This window comes from Ruditapes philippinarum, unplaced genomic scaffold (genome assembly GCF_026571515.1).
Source record: "Ruditapes philippinarum isolate M1 unplaced genomic scaffold, ASM2657151v2 ctg4_1_1_1_1, whole genome shotgun sequence".
Lineage (NCBI taxonomy): Eukaryota > Metazoa > Mollusca > Bivalvia > Venerida > Veneridae > Ruditapes > Ruditapes philippinarum.
The window spans coordinates 502,461-517,402 of NW_026858503.1; the positions used below are offsets into that span (position 1 = coordinate 502,461).

Below are 14,942 nucleotides of genomic sequence, written 5' to 3' on the forward strand. Positions count from 1 at the left end.
GGTTAAATTAGTTGTATTTCAATAATCTCTGATACAACAGGACACACCACAGACATAATATTTACAAGAGTTTAGTCCAAAATCAACGTTTTTATAAACAAGGGTAACATTTGTGTATCTCGTCTTTCAATATTGGCCTTTGTTGCTCTAGGACTTGGCTTTCATTTCCAGTTTAATAATTGAACCCTTTTTGACCACCCATATTTACTGGTATACGTTCCGGTATAATCTAAGAAACAGCTTAACACACCGTAATAATCTTGTAAAAAAATTAATCTGAGTAATAATATACTTACACTTGTTCTTCGTTATTTCTGCATCATTTAACACACAACAAGCGTGTACCTTTAAGAAACGCTTATCGCAACCATTATCGACTCAATACTGTGTTTACGTACCCTTTTTCTCAAATATGAGTACAGTTCACATTTTTTTTCTCCAGAACTTTTAGTATTCATCTTGAAAAATGGAAAAGGGGAGATATATGTTGAGGAATAAAAGAAACTTGTTTTATAAATGTACATCCGGTTTAATCGTGTCTAACCATGAGAGATGATGTAAGATAAGTTTAGTTTCTGCTATCCAGCTAGTTTACTGAACAAGAGTGGTTCTATTCAATAACCCGCACTTGTTTCAAATAATGCACAAAAGGGCACATGAGGTGCCATCATCAAAGCTAGAAAGTTGCCTAAAGACCATAACAAGGAAACCCCAACAACAACAACAACAACAACAACAAATCTAAAGACCTCACTGCCTTCCTTAAAATAGCTGCTGGTTACTTTTTGCCTTGCAAGTTTTGAAAAATTTAACCCATATTTTTACTCATTTAAATATTTTATTTATTTTTTGTAAAAAAAAACAAGCAAATTTTAATGGCAAATTTGACAAACTTTACCATGGCAAATATGGCACATATTTTCGATTTTTTTAGTGTATAAAACTTATTTAATTTTATTTCAACACGTATATTAGGCGTCATTGTTATGTTTTTTATTGTATACATACATGAAGTATATTTGGAGCTGTTATTACTGTTAAGATATGGCCTAATTTTAATTTAGTGAACGTTTTGATTATTTCATAGAATTAAACATTCAGCTACATTGCCAATTTTTAATTTAGCTGAACTAATCCTTAACCTGTGAAGATTCTACAAACAAGGGCTCTGATTTGATATTTTGAAGTTTTGAAGTTCTTTCCTTTAGTCTTTTTCCTCGAAACTTGGACTAGGAAAATTTGTACATGGTAATTGCCTTCCTCAATGATTTAATAATCAATCACTGGGCTTTATGTTTCAATTGGTTGTTGTATTAAAGTTTGCAGGAAATATTGAACGGGTTTTCCGGTTAAATGACTTCGGTTGAAATAAAAAGAACGCGTTGTGGTCTGTTAAATGATTTTTGTGTCTGCTGGTACACAGTAGGTTCAACGTCCAGTTGTCTATCAGCAGGCGACACACATGATAACTAATCGCTCTTGTTTTTCAATTTTTTTGCACCCTCTCAGAATGAAATTTTTCGTCGCCGTCATCAGCTTCGTTGCTGTCGTTCAAACGCCTAATTAGAGAATGTACTTGTTTTTGAGTCGCTTTATTAGGTATGAACCACTGCTTCGTGAGATTGTTCCGCAGTTTTACACTTTGATACCATTCCAGTATAAGAATGTGTAACATATGGCCGTGGACTTAGTTTGCTTCTTGGCCAATATGCGACAGGATTGTAGGTAAAATCCCGGTATGATCAGATTTACATCATACGCATGGCTTGGATGAAACGTTAACACATAACACATATGTGGGTGGGTGAAATATAAGCGAATTTTATGTTATTTTTATCATTTGCTAATTCGAAGGTGCTTTGGTTCATATTTTGTTAAAACAAAACTGCTATTAACTTGAAGGCAGGCCAGGTAAAAGCAATATTATCATGTTTTTTGTTGTTGATATAATTAAGGGAAAATACTTGATATAAATTGGATAGAATCACAATTTATAAAATTTCTATCTCGATCTTTTAACATTGAAATACCTTTTGAATAAAGGACACATATTTGTACTTTGTTTTTCTGTCTTTACATTCTTAACAAAAGACATTTCACCTTTGGTTTAAACAAATTCTAAGAGCTGAATATTTACTATACGACATTTATATTCATAGCTGGTGATGTTATGATTGATATGAACAAAGTTACAGAAAAAGCAAATCTTTTCCAATCTTTTTGGAATTAAAGTAATGGAAGTAAGGGAACGTCACGTCACGGCCATTCTTGTTCAAAAGGTAAAACCTAAAACAAACCTAAAACAAACAAAAATGTTTTGGGTTTTATTTTGTTGTTGTTGTTGTTGTTGTTTTTATGCGTTGGTTACTTCAAAAAGTTGTTTTGAATATTCATAGACAAAACAAACTATATGTTTATAGATTGATTCAGTATTTACGTAATTTAAAAATTTGTCTCTTTCGTACGTTTAACAATCTTTTTTTCAAATGCTCTTATATCTTAATGGTCCGTAGAAAAATTAACTAATCTTGTATTTTATTTGTAGTGGTGAAGAGGTGAATGTGTAAAGAATTTGTCCATAATAAGCAACAACATATAAGAAAAGATAATAATTTTATTATTAACAGTCCGACATAACGAATATACACATGATTTATGACGGTTAAGAAACAAAACTTTATAACAAAAATGTTGGAATAGGTTTTAACAAATACATATCCCTTAAGAAACAACTTAAAGAAGATATCGTAATGAAAAATAATAAAACATAACAACCTACATTTAACGGACATATGTAAATAAATATCACTGTAATGGACAAAAAGTATAGAAATAATTATAAGAATATAGCTTGAATGCTACCTTCAAAAACAGCTAGCTACAGTTCCAGGAAAAGACATTGATGGTTTAGATATCGCGATGTTTTTACTAGTCATTTATTTTGCGTTTATTTTTACTTGTCATTCATTTCGCGATTATTTTTACTGGCCATTCATTTCGCGATTTCATTATTGACGTTCATTCTGTGATTATTATATTGGTCGTACTTTTCGCGGTTTCATTATTTGACATTCATTTCGCAATTCCTCTGTAGTCGTTGTCCAGGTTGCGATTCCAATATTTTTTGTTACGAATCATTCTACTTTATCTGCCTGAAAAATATACCCGCGGTTTTCTAATATTGTTTGTGAAGAAAACTAGTCCTTAGGAGATAATCATATAACACTGACAGTGTCAAAATAATGAATAAGGATATAAAAATTTGTATTTGGATAATAGGATTTCTTATCGTCAATAAATTTCGAGATAATTTCATTGTTGTTTTCTTAAATTCTGTTTTCTTTTCATCTTTCGCCGTCTTGTACATGAATTTGAATGCGATCTGAAAAGATAGCAAAACAACACGATATTCAATTATATTGACAACAACAATGATAATCTTTAACTAACAGGACCATATTTTTCAAATGAGCTTTGATAAGAGGCGAAAACATGCTTTGAAAAAATTGTGAAAAAAAAAACTACTTTTTTGAAAACCAATTTACTTACATGTAACCTAACACAGTAAAAGACAGTGCACATGCGGTATGTAACTCTTTTATCGACACAAAATGACAAATGCTTTTTATTCTCAAATCACTTTTCGATTTTAAGTCCCGAAATGTGACGAAAGCAATCAGTGCAGTACATATTGAAATTATTATGATGCCTAAGGGTTTATGTAACTAATGCACAAGATCCAGCATGGGAATAAATTTTGGAAGCACCTGACGTTATCAAACAATCTTACATTGGTGTCGAATAGTCTGGGCACGTTACAGACGATAATATATGCACCAAACCTTGCAACATTTATTTAATTGTTATTAATCTTTGAAAGATTATTATAAGAAAAGAAAGCTTTTATGATGCACGGTGAAGACAAGCACGTACCTCCGGGAACAACTAGTTTATTATCGTGATACCAGTTGACCTTCATATCCGGGCTTTTCGTGACTTCAACTTCAAGCTTTAAAGGGGTGTCTTTCATAGACCACTGAGAAAAAGGAGGGATAACAAATCTCGGACGCTTTTTAAAGTCAGTAAATAAACTCATAGAGGAATTCTGTGTTGTTTCTTCTTTGACTACAGTTGTTGTCTCTTGTTGAACCAATGTCGATAACTTTGTATCAATTTCAGTTACAGTTTGTTCCGTTATTTCCTTAACAGTTACATTTCCTGCAGGAGCTTGAGTAGTTGCCTTTTCATTAACTGCGATTTTAACGTCGTCTGCTTCCTTTTTCTCGTTTGTAGTGTCGGCTGCCGGTTCAACGACAGCGCTGTCTGTGGTATCATCATTACCTTCAACTGTCTTTTCTTTAATGAAATATAGTAACAGTTTGAATTTTATGAAATAGAAAACATATCAACAAATTTCAAATTTTATATACACGTATTTGCGTGAAGTCTATATAACTTGTGACCGTAATTAATCTTTTAAAAAATTAATGTGGTAAAATTTATTTTCATTCAAGTCAGTTAATCGAACTTTTGGTTATTAAGCTATACCAACATGTTTAAACAAAAATAGTACTACAAAATATTAACCATTTATTTTGATAGATGCACACGACTCAGCCTTTCCTAGAGCATTCTCAGCTACACATATATAAACTCCTGTATCACCAACTGTAGTATCAGTTATCGTTAGCAAACCTTTCCCATCATCACATTCAATGCTAACCCTTCCTTCGTTTACAAGCGTTTCCCCATCTTTTGTCCTAAAATGGTTAAATAAAATTTCAGGCTTCAGAATCATCATATAAGTTTCCATTTAATGGATGTTTTCAAATGAGGTCTTAAAATACATATATAATACGAGTGCAAACAATGACGAAGATACATAGTTTGAAATTATCCTGTAAATCGATTTTATGCGACAAGTTCCGAGTTACTTACAATTTTTAAAACAATATCTTACATTTACGAATCTAACGAAAATGTTTCAGAGTTTTATCTGGTTTTTTGGCCCGGGAGGTGTGTGTAATGGCTTTTGATTTTTTTGTTTGCTTTTGTTTTCATTATTTGAAGAAGTAAATAAATTTTTTTTATACCATGATAAGGTAGGTGTTGGTGTTCCTTTGGCAACGCAACTGATGGCAGCTGTCTGGCCGGCTTCAGTGTTCACATTATGCAAAGGACCCTCAAAACAAGGGGCTTCGCCTTCGTCCTTACCCACAAGACATGGCTCTGAAGAATAAAACCATGTTTAAAATAAATTTATATAACACATAAAAGATTGAAATTTAAAACAAATTTTGACCTTAATGATAACTGTAAGCTCAGAAGTGTTCTTGTATATATTAGAACGTTGTTACATATATTTACGAGACATGGACAAGATTAAATATGTTGTAGGTCTAGTATTTAGTTCTAAGAACACTTCCACAAATCCAGCTCAAATCTTCTGTCGGGTTCTGGACTGTTGTTCAAACAGTATGAAATATCAAACTGGTTTTCTCTGTACGTTCATTTTAAACATTGCTTCTTCATTGATGGCACTTTGAAGTTTATATGTGAAAATATTTTTTTAAATGAATATACTATTTATCCAACATAATCGTGCATTTTACTTAACATTTACTGAAATGATTTAAATGAAAAACATTCTGTGAGGAGAAGAAGTAGTTAAATTTAAAAATGTTTTTTATTGAAAGGCAATATCATGAAACGTTACAAAATCAGACATGATAGAGAATTTTCCCATGCAATTACCTTGTACAACAATATGGGCTGTTGTAGCCTCTGTTCCACATTCATTTACAGCTTCACACCTATAACAATCACTGTCAGACATGTGCATGCTGGCAATTATAAGTGAATGTGAACCTTCGATACTGCTCTGTTAAAATAATCATAATAAAATAATATGAATTTTCTATAAATCGGTTAAAAAAAAACAAAAACAAAACATTTGAAATGAATGTGAACCTATTAATGAACTCTATTAACTATTACGAAATCTTTGTAAAAAAAATCTTCGATACAGCTCAGCTAAAATAATAAAATCATTGCAAGTGAATGCCCTAGGTCTTCTACTTTTCAAAAATAATGACACTGTGACTTTTAATACATCTAAAAAAAATCATAAAATATTCATAGAAATCCAATGCCAGCTTACAACACTGCTCTGTAAAATGAATACAAAAATCATAATTAAATACTATTAATATTTGATAAAATTTAGTTTCTTTCGGGGTTTTAGTCACATCGACAGTTTTAAAGTCAAAATGCGACTCTGTAAGTCTTCTGGTTGATTCAATTCAATTCTTTATTTCACTCATTTCATGTTAAACATGACATAATGAGGTAAATGAGCCGCGTCACGACAAAACCAACATAATGGGTTTGCGACAAGCATGGATCCAGACCAGCCTGCGCATCCGCGCAGTCTGATCAGGATCCATGCTGTTCGCTTACAAACACTATTACAAATAGAGAAACTGATAGCGAACAGCATGGATCATGATCAGACTGCGCGGACGCGCAGGCTGGTCTGGATCCATGCCGGTCGCAAACGCACTATGTTGGTTTTGTCGTGACGCGGCTCAAATATTGATACAAATACATAGTATGACATGCAAATTAGTACAATCCAGTGCCTCTCAGTGTTTTACACCAGGCACGTGAGGACACATGAGTAGAACCATCGACTCCATTAAAATGAATCATTATCAGTTTTCAGTCTTTGTTATCCTTGTAAAACATAACAAAAATCAATGTTAACCTCTGATAGTGTGTCTAAAGATAATTAAAAAAAAACAACATTATACATCAATGTATGTGAATCATCGATACTGCTTTGTAATTATGTAAATGAATATTTTTCTAACAGTTGAGTCTCTATAAAATTAATAACTTTAGAACTGATCAAAATGGGAGTCTCACAAAGATATATTTGAGACATGGGAAGCACCCATGTCATAACCAGCAGCTGTCACTATCGGAATGGTAAGGTTTGATATACCCTTAAATTTGGAGTGAAGCATAATACAATTATCGGAAAATTACTTAAACTATGTGGCTGTGAAAGGTTTTATTAAAGTATAAAACTTTTTTTAAATTACAACATTTGGACGATTAGCAAATAACGGAAACAACTGAATAAGCATTTAGTGAATGTGAAGGTTAGCAAGAGACGGTAAAAGAGGAAAAACGGATTTGTAAATCGGTCAACAGTTTTCTTTACTGCTTAAATTATTCATCATTTTACTTGACTGAATACAAATAAATACGCAGAGTTTGATTTAATTATTAAATAATGCCTCCCTTTTTTTGGTAAACGATCATTAAATCACTAAATTCAGCAAATATTTTTAAAGGTAGCTTTTTAACATGACATTTTAGCCTCAAGATTCGTTACAATTTTACAGAAGTCTGGAAGGTGTTCATAATAGTATTATTCTTGTTTAGCGTACATAAAAATGATTCAAACTACATTGTAGCTTAAACCTTACACTGTTAAATATCTTAAATGTACTTCAATCTAAACGTTTTGAGAGAGAGTTTCAAAAATTATACTGGCTGAATAGCGAATAGTGCAGACCATGATCAAACGTGCTAATCTTGGTCAGAACTTGTCAATGGTAAAATCTGTTGCTGGCACCAAGCTATTGGTTAATGCCCTTACCATTAATAAATACTTCATTTATGCAAAAATAATCAGTGAGCAACATAAGAAAATAATAGTGTGTCGAAAATGAAAATATTGTCATATGTAGCATAAAAATATGGAAAGCATGTGATAATTTACTCAACACTTGAACATTTGTCTTAACTCGACTTCTAACGAAAAGAATATTTGCTCATCTGTAGGCGTACAACCTTAAGACAAGTGAAAATATCAGACACCTACCGTTATAGTGTACTTCCCTATAGTAGGTTTAATGGGCACGTCGTTCTTGTACCATTTTACTTTAGGAGCTGGAAAACCTTCAGCGACACATTCTAATTTCACATCTTCACCTTCTGTTGTCTCCTTATCACTTAGCTTGACCTTGAACTCTGGGACAGTCTTCCTTGATCCATCCGTTGAATCATTATCCCCAGTATTTTCAGCTGAGAATAAAACAGCCATCGTCTTTATTAGAAGTATTAGTAATGTTGAATGTATTTGTTTCTCTTAAAATGCCGGTAAATGGCACAAGCTCCGAATAAATCTAAATTCGTTTAGTCTTGAAACCTTTGCAAATAAAAACGCATTTTAACAGGCAAATAATAAGCACTTTTGCATGCAGTGCTTTTCTTTAACACAAATAAATTCAAACATTGTTATTTTCGAAAATTCATTCAAAGTATTTAGATTATTAAAAATAAATCTATCTATTCTAATTGTTAATTTCACTAAAGCTTAAAACCAATTGTTAATTTTTAAAATTACTTGTTATTACTATTGAAAAAAACAATAACAGAAAAACCTGGAATTGCAAATTATTACTTTATATTATATTTTTCATGAAATTAAAATTACATATGTACTAATCAATTAAAAATAGCATTCGGCATATAACAACGTGAATAAAAATAACCTGATTTCAAAGCGTTAATTAACTTATTTCTATATCTACATGTATATCATTTGTTTATAAATATATTTATAACATAACAGAACACAACATATTTTGAGTCATTACATAATACTTGGACATCTGCTGTGGTTGACGCATGTCCGCCGGATTCTGAGTAAGCGACACACGAATATTGCCCGGAATCTTCAACAGTAGCCTTCCCGATCAGCAATGAGGCAATTCGAGTTTTGGGATCCATGCTCCAACTGATATTTGGGCCTTCTTCCAAATCATTGCCATCTTTTAACCTTATTTCATATCAAAATCTTGAACATGAGTACATGATTATTTTTAATAATTTTATTGCTCTATTCCTGCAACCCTATCAACATATTCAAATAAACACGTGACATGTTATTGTCGGAGTTTGATGGAATTATTTTTGTTATACTGTTTTACTATATTCAATTTTTTTGAATATCTAACATTTACCAACGTTCAAACCCCGCTGTAATTATATTTTGCGAGAATCACTGACTTTATGCCAACAACTTATACAACTATATACACAAGTTTCACAACACCCACGCAATGGTCTATTTAATAAAATATTTACCCTACTAGACTACACACAACAGATAAGAATTTCAAAACCATAATGATGACATTTAAGTAGAGAATCGACAAAAACAATTACGTACTAACAATAGATTTTTAAAATAAACGCTCATATTATGGAATACACAATCTTAAGACTTGTGTGATCTTTTGTTTGAAAGTAAAACTGCTAGTTCAGTCTGATCAGGATCCATGCTGTTCGCTTATCAACTTTATTACAAGTAGAGAAAAATTGATAGCGAACAGCATGGATCCTGATCAGACTGCGCGGATGCGCAGGCTGGTCTGGATCCATGCTGGTCGCAAACCCATTATGTTGGTTTTGTTATGACACGGCTCTTATTATTTATCCCAACATTTCAGATGCTAGCGTGAACAATCCCACCGACAACAGACATTACTGACCACACAATTTTAGGGATGGGTTCTCCTCTAACTTGACATTCAAGATGAACGTGTTCGTCGTGTTCGTGAGGCGTCAATTTCTCCGGCAAGGCATGAGGAAAACTTGGTGCTTCATCGGCATCTATTACTTCTACCTCTGTTCAAAAGTCAAAGAACATTATATTCGACATAAGATCTTTAATCAAAAGAAATCTTTACATCATTTTGATAAATGTAGTTGTTGCAAAATCATTATATTCCAGCTTGTAGTTAAAGCATAAAAAGGCAGCAATTAAAGTAACTGAACTATTTCGAAAACAAACAGCGCTTAAAAATCAAAATATCAAATTCGTATTACATTCAAAAAGACAAATTGAAAAGACAAAATAAGCAGTGTTACTCGATCAAGGCATCATGCAAAACAACTTTTACAGACATTATATCGTATGCCATGTCAAGGTTCATTTTGAAGCACGTCAACATGTTTCACTTAGCTTTGTATCAGGATGCTCCCCTTCATATAATGCTATCAAATGTAAGCTCTACCATACAAAGGTTATGATAAGATTTAACTACTATACATATAGTTCTAACTTGTAGCAGCTATTTACATAGGCATTGATATACAGACAACATGAAACATTTAAGCTGGTATAAATCAAGGTAAGTGTGTAGGTGCTTTCTAAATGGAAATACAAGTAGATAATGAATTTAGGGAGATATTGCAACAAATACACAGTTTTGTAGTCGTGGTGAAAATGGAAAATATATATGAACGGGGATAAATATATACAAAGTAGGAACATTGTACTGTGGCATGGGGGCAAGGTTAGGTTCACATTTCATGGATAGTGAAATATTTCATAGATGACATGGTAGAAAATCTAAGGTGATTAAAACTGGTATTGGAGGAGTGCTTTGGTGACTGGTGATAACATACTTAAAGTAAGAATATTGAGGAAATGGAGGATGCTGATGAAGAAATGGACAGCGGATCAACACGCCTACTGGGACATTCTAAAGGTGGTAGCATGGATTTCATGAGATACCTTTATCTATTATAGTTGTCCAGTCGGCCTCCGTGTTGCCTGTTGAAAATATATTTGTATATGAACTCATAGTTAGTTTTGAATTTTGTATCATTAGTATTAATTAGTTTCAAGCAATGTTAATACCTAAACCATTCTTGCGTAATAAAACCATGCATAAACTATGTTATTTGTCATACCAATCTTTCATTAAATTGCTTTAGTCCGTTGCAACTTAAATATTTGGCTTTAAAAAGCTATGCCTTTCCTTCCAAATGTTATACGTTTGCACTAATTGCCTGCTTGTCTAAAAACTCTGAAACTCTTTGCAAAATAGCTGAGCAAAATAAAATTAACAAAATTATACAATTTAGAAATTTCTTCAATTCTTCTCATTCAAGAACAAATTTAAACTTCAGTATCCGATTTAAGTTTAGACATTTTTAAAATATTATCTATTGTAAAACTCTACTGTACCGATATGAAAAACTATGAACTACCTTAAAGTACCGGACATGCAGTTCAATATTTTCTCAAAAAAAAGAAGATATTTATGAATATTTTAAAGATTTTAACTTACATAGATGGAAACTAGGAACCAAATGCGCAATGTTAAAAGCTGTTCCCTCTAGATCTGTCCTAGAAGCTGCCACTCCAGCAATTCTGTGTAAGTAAATTACATGTATGATTAAAAAGTTGGCAATAACATTTATCATTGAAGTAACGGTTATTGAATTATTATCGGAATCTTCAACTTACATTTGGCTCCAGCGGATTTTGCTTGATGGAAGCTCCGAGTCTGGCGCCCGATTTAAAAGACCACAGGGAGTGATCTAATGTCGTATGTCAAGCTACTTTAATAAAGCCTCTTTTATTTTATAGATTCTCGTATTTAATTTATATTTCCAACAGCAACATTAGATGGCATTACTTTATTCACGTTTTACCGGATCAAAGTCGTTCAGCAATACGGATTTTCTTTCTTTGGTAAAAATACCAACTGATTATTCATTTATTGAAATCAACAGTTTAAATAAAGATTTAAAAAGAATATTTATAAAACTAACACTGATGAAAGATCTTCGGCAGTATCCAATTCTGTGGCAAAACTAACTTCAGTAGAAATTGGAAGCTGCATTTCCGCTGTGCACGAACATTGTATTTGCCCAGCCTCGTTTTCAATCTTTACTGTATAATTGCCAGCATCGATGGGTCTCGCACTAGCAACCTCGAGTCCATACCAGTCTCCAACAGCCAAAATATTGTAGTGATGTTCATCAAACAGCTGTATCCCGTCCTTATACCAGCTAACTGTTATACAATAAAGAATATTAAATCTGTCTGTAGAATTTTTGAAGTTTTCAACTTTCTTTTTGGACTATTGTCCTCGCCGGAAGTTTACCGAAAACGAATGTACATTAAACTATCAAATAGCTGTATATCGCTTTTTAGTCGTGAAATAGATATTTTCATATTTTCTATTTTCATATTTTCTAATATGAAATAGATAGTTTCATGTTTTCTAAAAAAGGAATAGACAGTTTCATATTTTATGAAATACATATTTTCATACTTTCTATAATGTGATGGATATTTCCTGTAATGAAATAGGTATTTTCTAAAATGGAATAGTTACTTTCATATTTACTATAATGAAATAGATATTTTCATATTTTTTTATAATCGGATCGATATTTTCTATAATGAAATAGATATTTTTTATATTTTCTATATTTTTTTCTGTAATGAAATAGATATTTTCATATTTTCTATAATGAAAGAGATATTTTCATATTTTTTATCTGTCAATAAAATTAGTAACAACAGAGCGAAGCTACAGAAGTACATGTAATGAGAATTGTCGTACTTCAACCCAATGGTCAACGCAATAGAAACATTATCTTGAACATTCAAATCATTAAAATACTACATTTATATATAAAAGTATATATAGTAAGACCAAAAAGCATAGTACATTTATCATATAAAAATAAAACAAATACAATGCATCTCATACGTTATATACGTGTTTACCATACGGTTTAGGGTTTCCGTTACATCTTATCTCCAGCATGAAGCGTTGTTTACTGTGGATGGGCATGAAAGACGGTAGACGCATCGTGAAATCGGGAATGCGGTCAAACAACTTGCTCTCCACTTTCTGAACATATACAGGCACTTTATCTAATTCCGGAGTTTCTATTTCACCGTTGACTTCTCCATTTGCGTCAGTTGCAACAATAACACCGTCTAAATCACGACCTTTCCAGAATTCCTGCTCGAACTTGTCTGTAACATAAAAGCATCATTTTAAGATCTAATCTAAGTCCAAGTTATCATTGATACCATTTTGGCAAGTGGTTTTATGCAATTCAAGTACTTTCGACAAAGTGAAGAAATGCTCTTGCATTGGTCTGATAAAATAATTTTAATAATGTAACCTCATATGATCATGTTAGGACCATAATTATTGGACACACTGTAAGTGAAGAAGAATAAAGATCACGTGACCATGTATTTACCTCTCACACTAACACGGACCATACTCTGTGCACGTCCGGCCATATTATGTGCCTCGCATGTGTACAAACCAATGTCTCGCACTGTAGAATTATGGATTGACAATTCTGCAATGCCCTTTGGAAATACCTCTGTCTTAATTCGTTCACTGTCGTGAATTTCTAAGCCATCTTTGAACCTTGAAAAAATATTAAAAGGTGCAATCAAAAAGATAGAAAATTATAAATTTGTGAAACTAAAAACAGATGTCCAATGACCATGGTTTGTATAAATTCTGAAAATTTAGAAAAAAAAAAGTCAGTATGTATATCTCTTTATGGAATAGCAAATAAGAGCTTTTTACATGATTTGATGTGAAATTGTTATTTGTGCAATTGATTGTTCTTGTTAGTCAATGACTGTATGTGTATTTAACTAATGCATTCATGGCATTTACACTCATAAATTGCCGCCAGATCTTTAAAGACAACTTTAAGATTTTACTTTTTGGTAAGAATCATTTGGGAACATAAAACATAAAAACCCTAAATCAGATTACTTAGGAAACTGGCAATGTTATCCTTAAAGTATACTCCTTTTTTTTCTAAAAATGGGTAATAAGTACTGACATAAAATAGTCATAAATGATACTAATAATCCTCATTCGCCTTTTCCTATGACTAGATTACATGGTAGGTTTTTCAGTTTTTATAAAATTAAAATATAAAATATTGAGTCATACCATTTGAAGCCTGGAGCAGGACTGCCTTTAGCGGTTACCCTGAAGTTGATGAGCTCACCCTCGTTAACGGTCAACCTTTTTAACGGCTTAACAAACATTGGTTTCACAGGTACTTCGTTTGTTGTTTCCAAAGCGGCTACAAGAGCAGTATAAAAATCAGTATAGAACACCTGAGAGTGTTTTTAAATAGTCCAGCACATCGACACCTTATTTTATTTCAAGTTATTTAGTTATTATTCAAACTTTTAAACAATTCTATTTTGCTATGCCATGTATGCTTCAATGAGAAAACGCACTGATTTTCTTCCAAAAAAGGGGGCATTACTCGAAGAAAATTGCGTGTAAGCAACTATTAAACTATTTTATCCTTTATAAAAAACACGAATATAATGGCCAGTGTGAGTTGTTTTCTGAATAAACATAAGTACATGGATTTATACAAGAAAAAATGATGCACTTACGTTCAACTTGAAGGTAGCAGGAAGAATAAATCTTTCCTTGTCTGTTTTTAACAACGCATGTGTAGTTTCCCGTGTCTGTTATTTCCGTGTTTGGAATTGTTAGGCTTAAAATACCTTGTAAACACTGAAAAAAATGATAATTGAGCCGCGTCACGACAAAACCAACGTAATGCGTTTACGACCAGCATGGATCCAGACCAGCCTGCGCATCCGCGCAGTCTGATCAGGATCCATGTTGTTCGCTATCAGTTTCTCTACTTGTAATAGGGTTGGTAAGCGAACAGTATGGATCCAGATCAGACTGCGCGGACGCGCAGGCTGGTCTGGATCCATGCTGGTCGCAAACGCATTACGTTGGTTTTGTCATGGCGTCGCTCAATTATAGTACATGTAATAGTAACTATGGTGATGATGATGATGACGGCGGCAATGATGCAGTTGTTATCTTCTGTACTAATTTTTAAATCAAGTATAACAAATTTATGTTTCACAACGAGAAAAGAAAGTCGCACAACGCCTATAATAATGAATTAAAGAAAACACGGAATCTGATTCGGTTTTAAAACCAACTATTGAATATACCAGATAAAATCATTAAAACATTTGCTAATTGTTATAGATAGAACACGCCTTAGATATAATGAAAGCAGTATCTGAAATACAC

General features: G+C 32.5%; 1 protein-coding gene across 2 annotated transcripts in view; it reads right to left on the reverse strand.

Moving 5' to 3' along the window:
- Window positions 1–2,596: 2,596 nt before the first annotated feature.
- The window catches only part of LOC132753389 (muscle M-line assembly protein unc-89-like), a 29,044-nt gene continuing 16,698 nt past the window's right edge, over window positions 2,597–14,942 (reverse strand). Inside the window, exons 6-20 of one of the 2 annotated variants that reach the window (XM_060743851.1) lie at window positions 14,279–14,402; window positions 13,818–13,953; window positions 13,099–13,274; window positions 12,611–12,865; window positions 11,644–11,887; window positions 11,157–11,239; window positions 10,598–10,636; window positions 9,570–9,705; window positions 8,673–8,854; window positions 7,895–8,097; window positions 5,755–5,881; window positions 5,094–5,229; window positions 4,588–4,760; window positions 3,934–4,356; window positions 2,597–3,382 (exon numbers count right to left, since the gene is read on the reverse strand). In XM_060743851.1, coding sequence (XP_060599834.1) covers window positions 3,345–3,382; window positions 3,934–4,356; window positions 4,588–4,760; window positions 5,094–5,229; window positions 5,755–5,881; window positions 7,895–8,097; window positions 8,673–8,854; window positions 9,570–9,705; window positions 10,598–10,636; window positions 11,157–11,239; window positions 11,644–11,887; window positions 12,611–12,865; window positions 13,099–13,274; window positions 13,818–13,953; window positions 14,279–14,402 — 2,475 coding nt within the window. In that variant the 3' untranslated portion in view covers window positions 2,597–3,344. The remainder of the gene's footprint in view (window positions 3,383–3,933; window positions 4,357–4,587; window positions 4,761–5,093; window positions 5,230–5,754; window positions 5,882–7,894; window positions 8,098–8,672; window positions 8,855–9,569; window positions 9,706–10,597; window positions 10,637–11,156; window positions 11,240–11,643; window positions 11,888–12,610; window positions 12,866–13,098; window positions 13,275–13,817; window positions 13,954–14,278; window positions 14,403–14,942) is intronic. The other variant, XM_060743852.1, reaches the window with a different exon arrangement.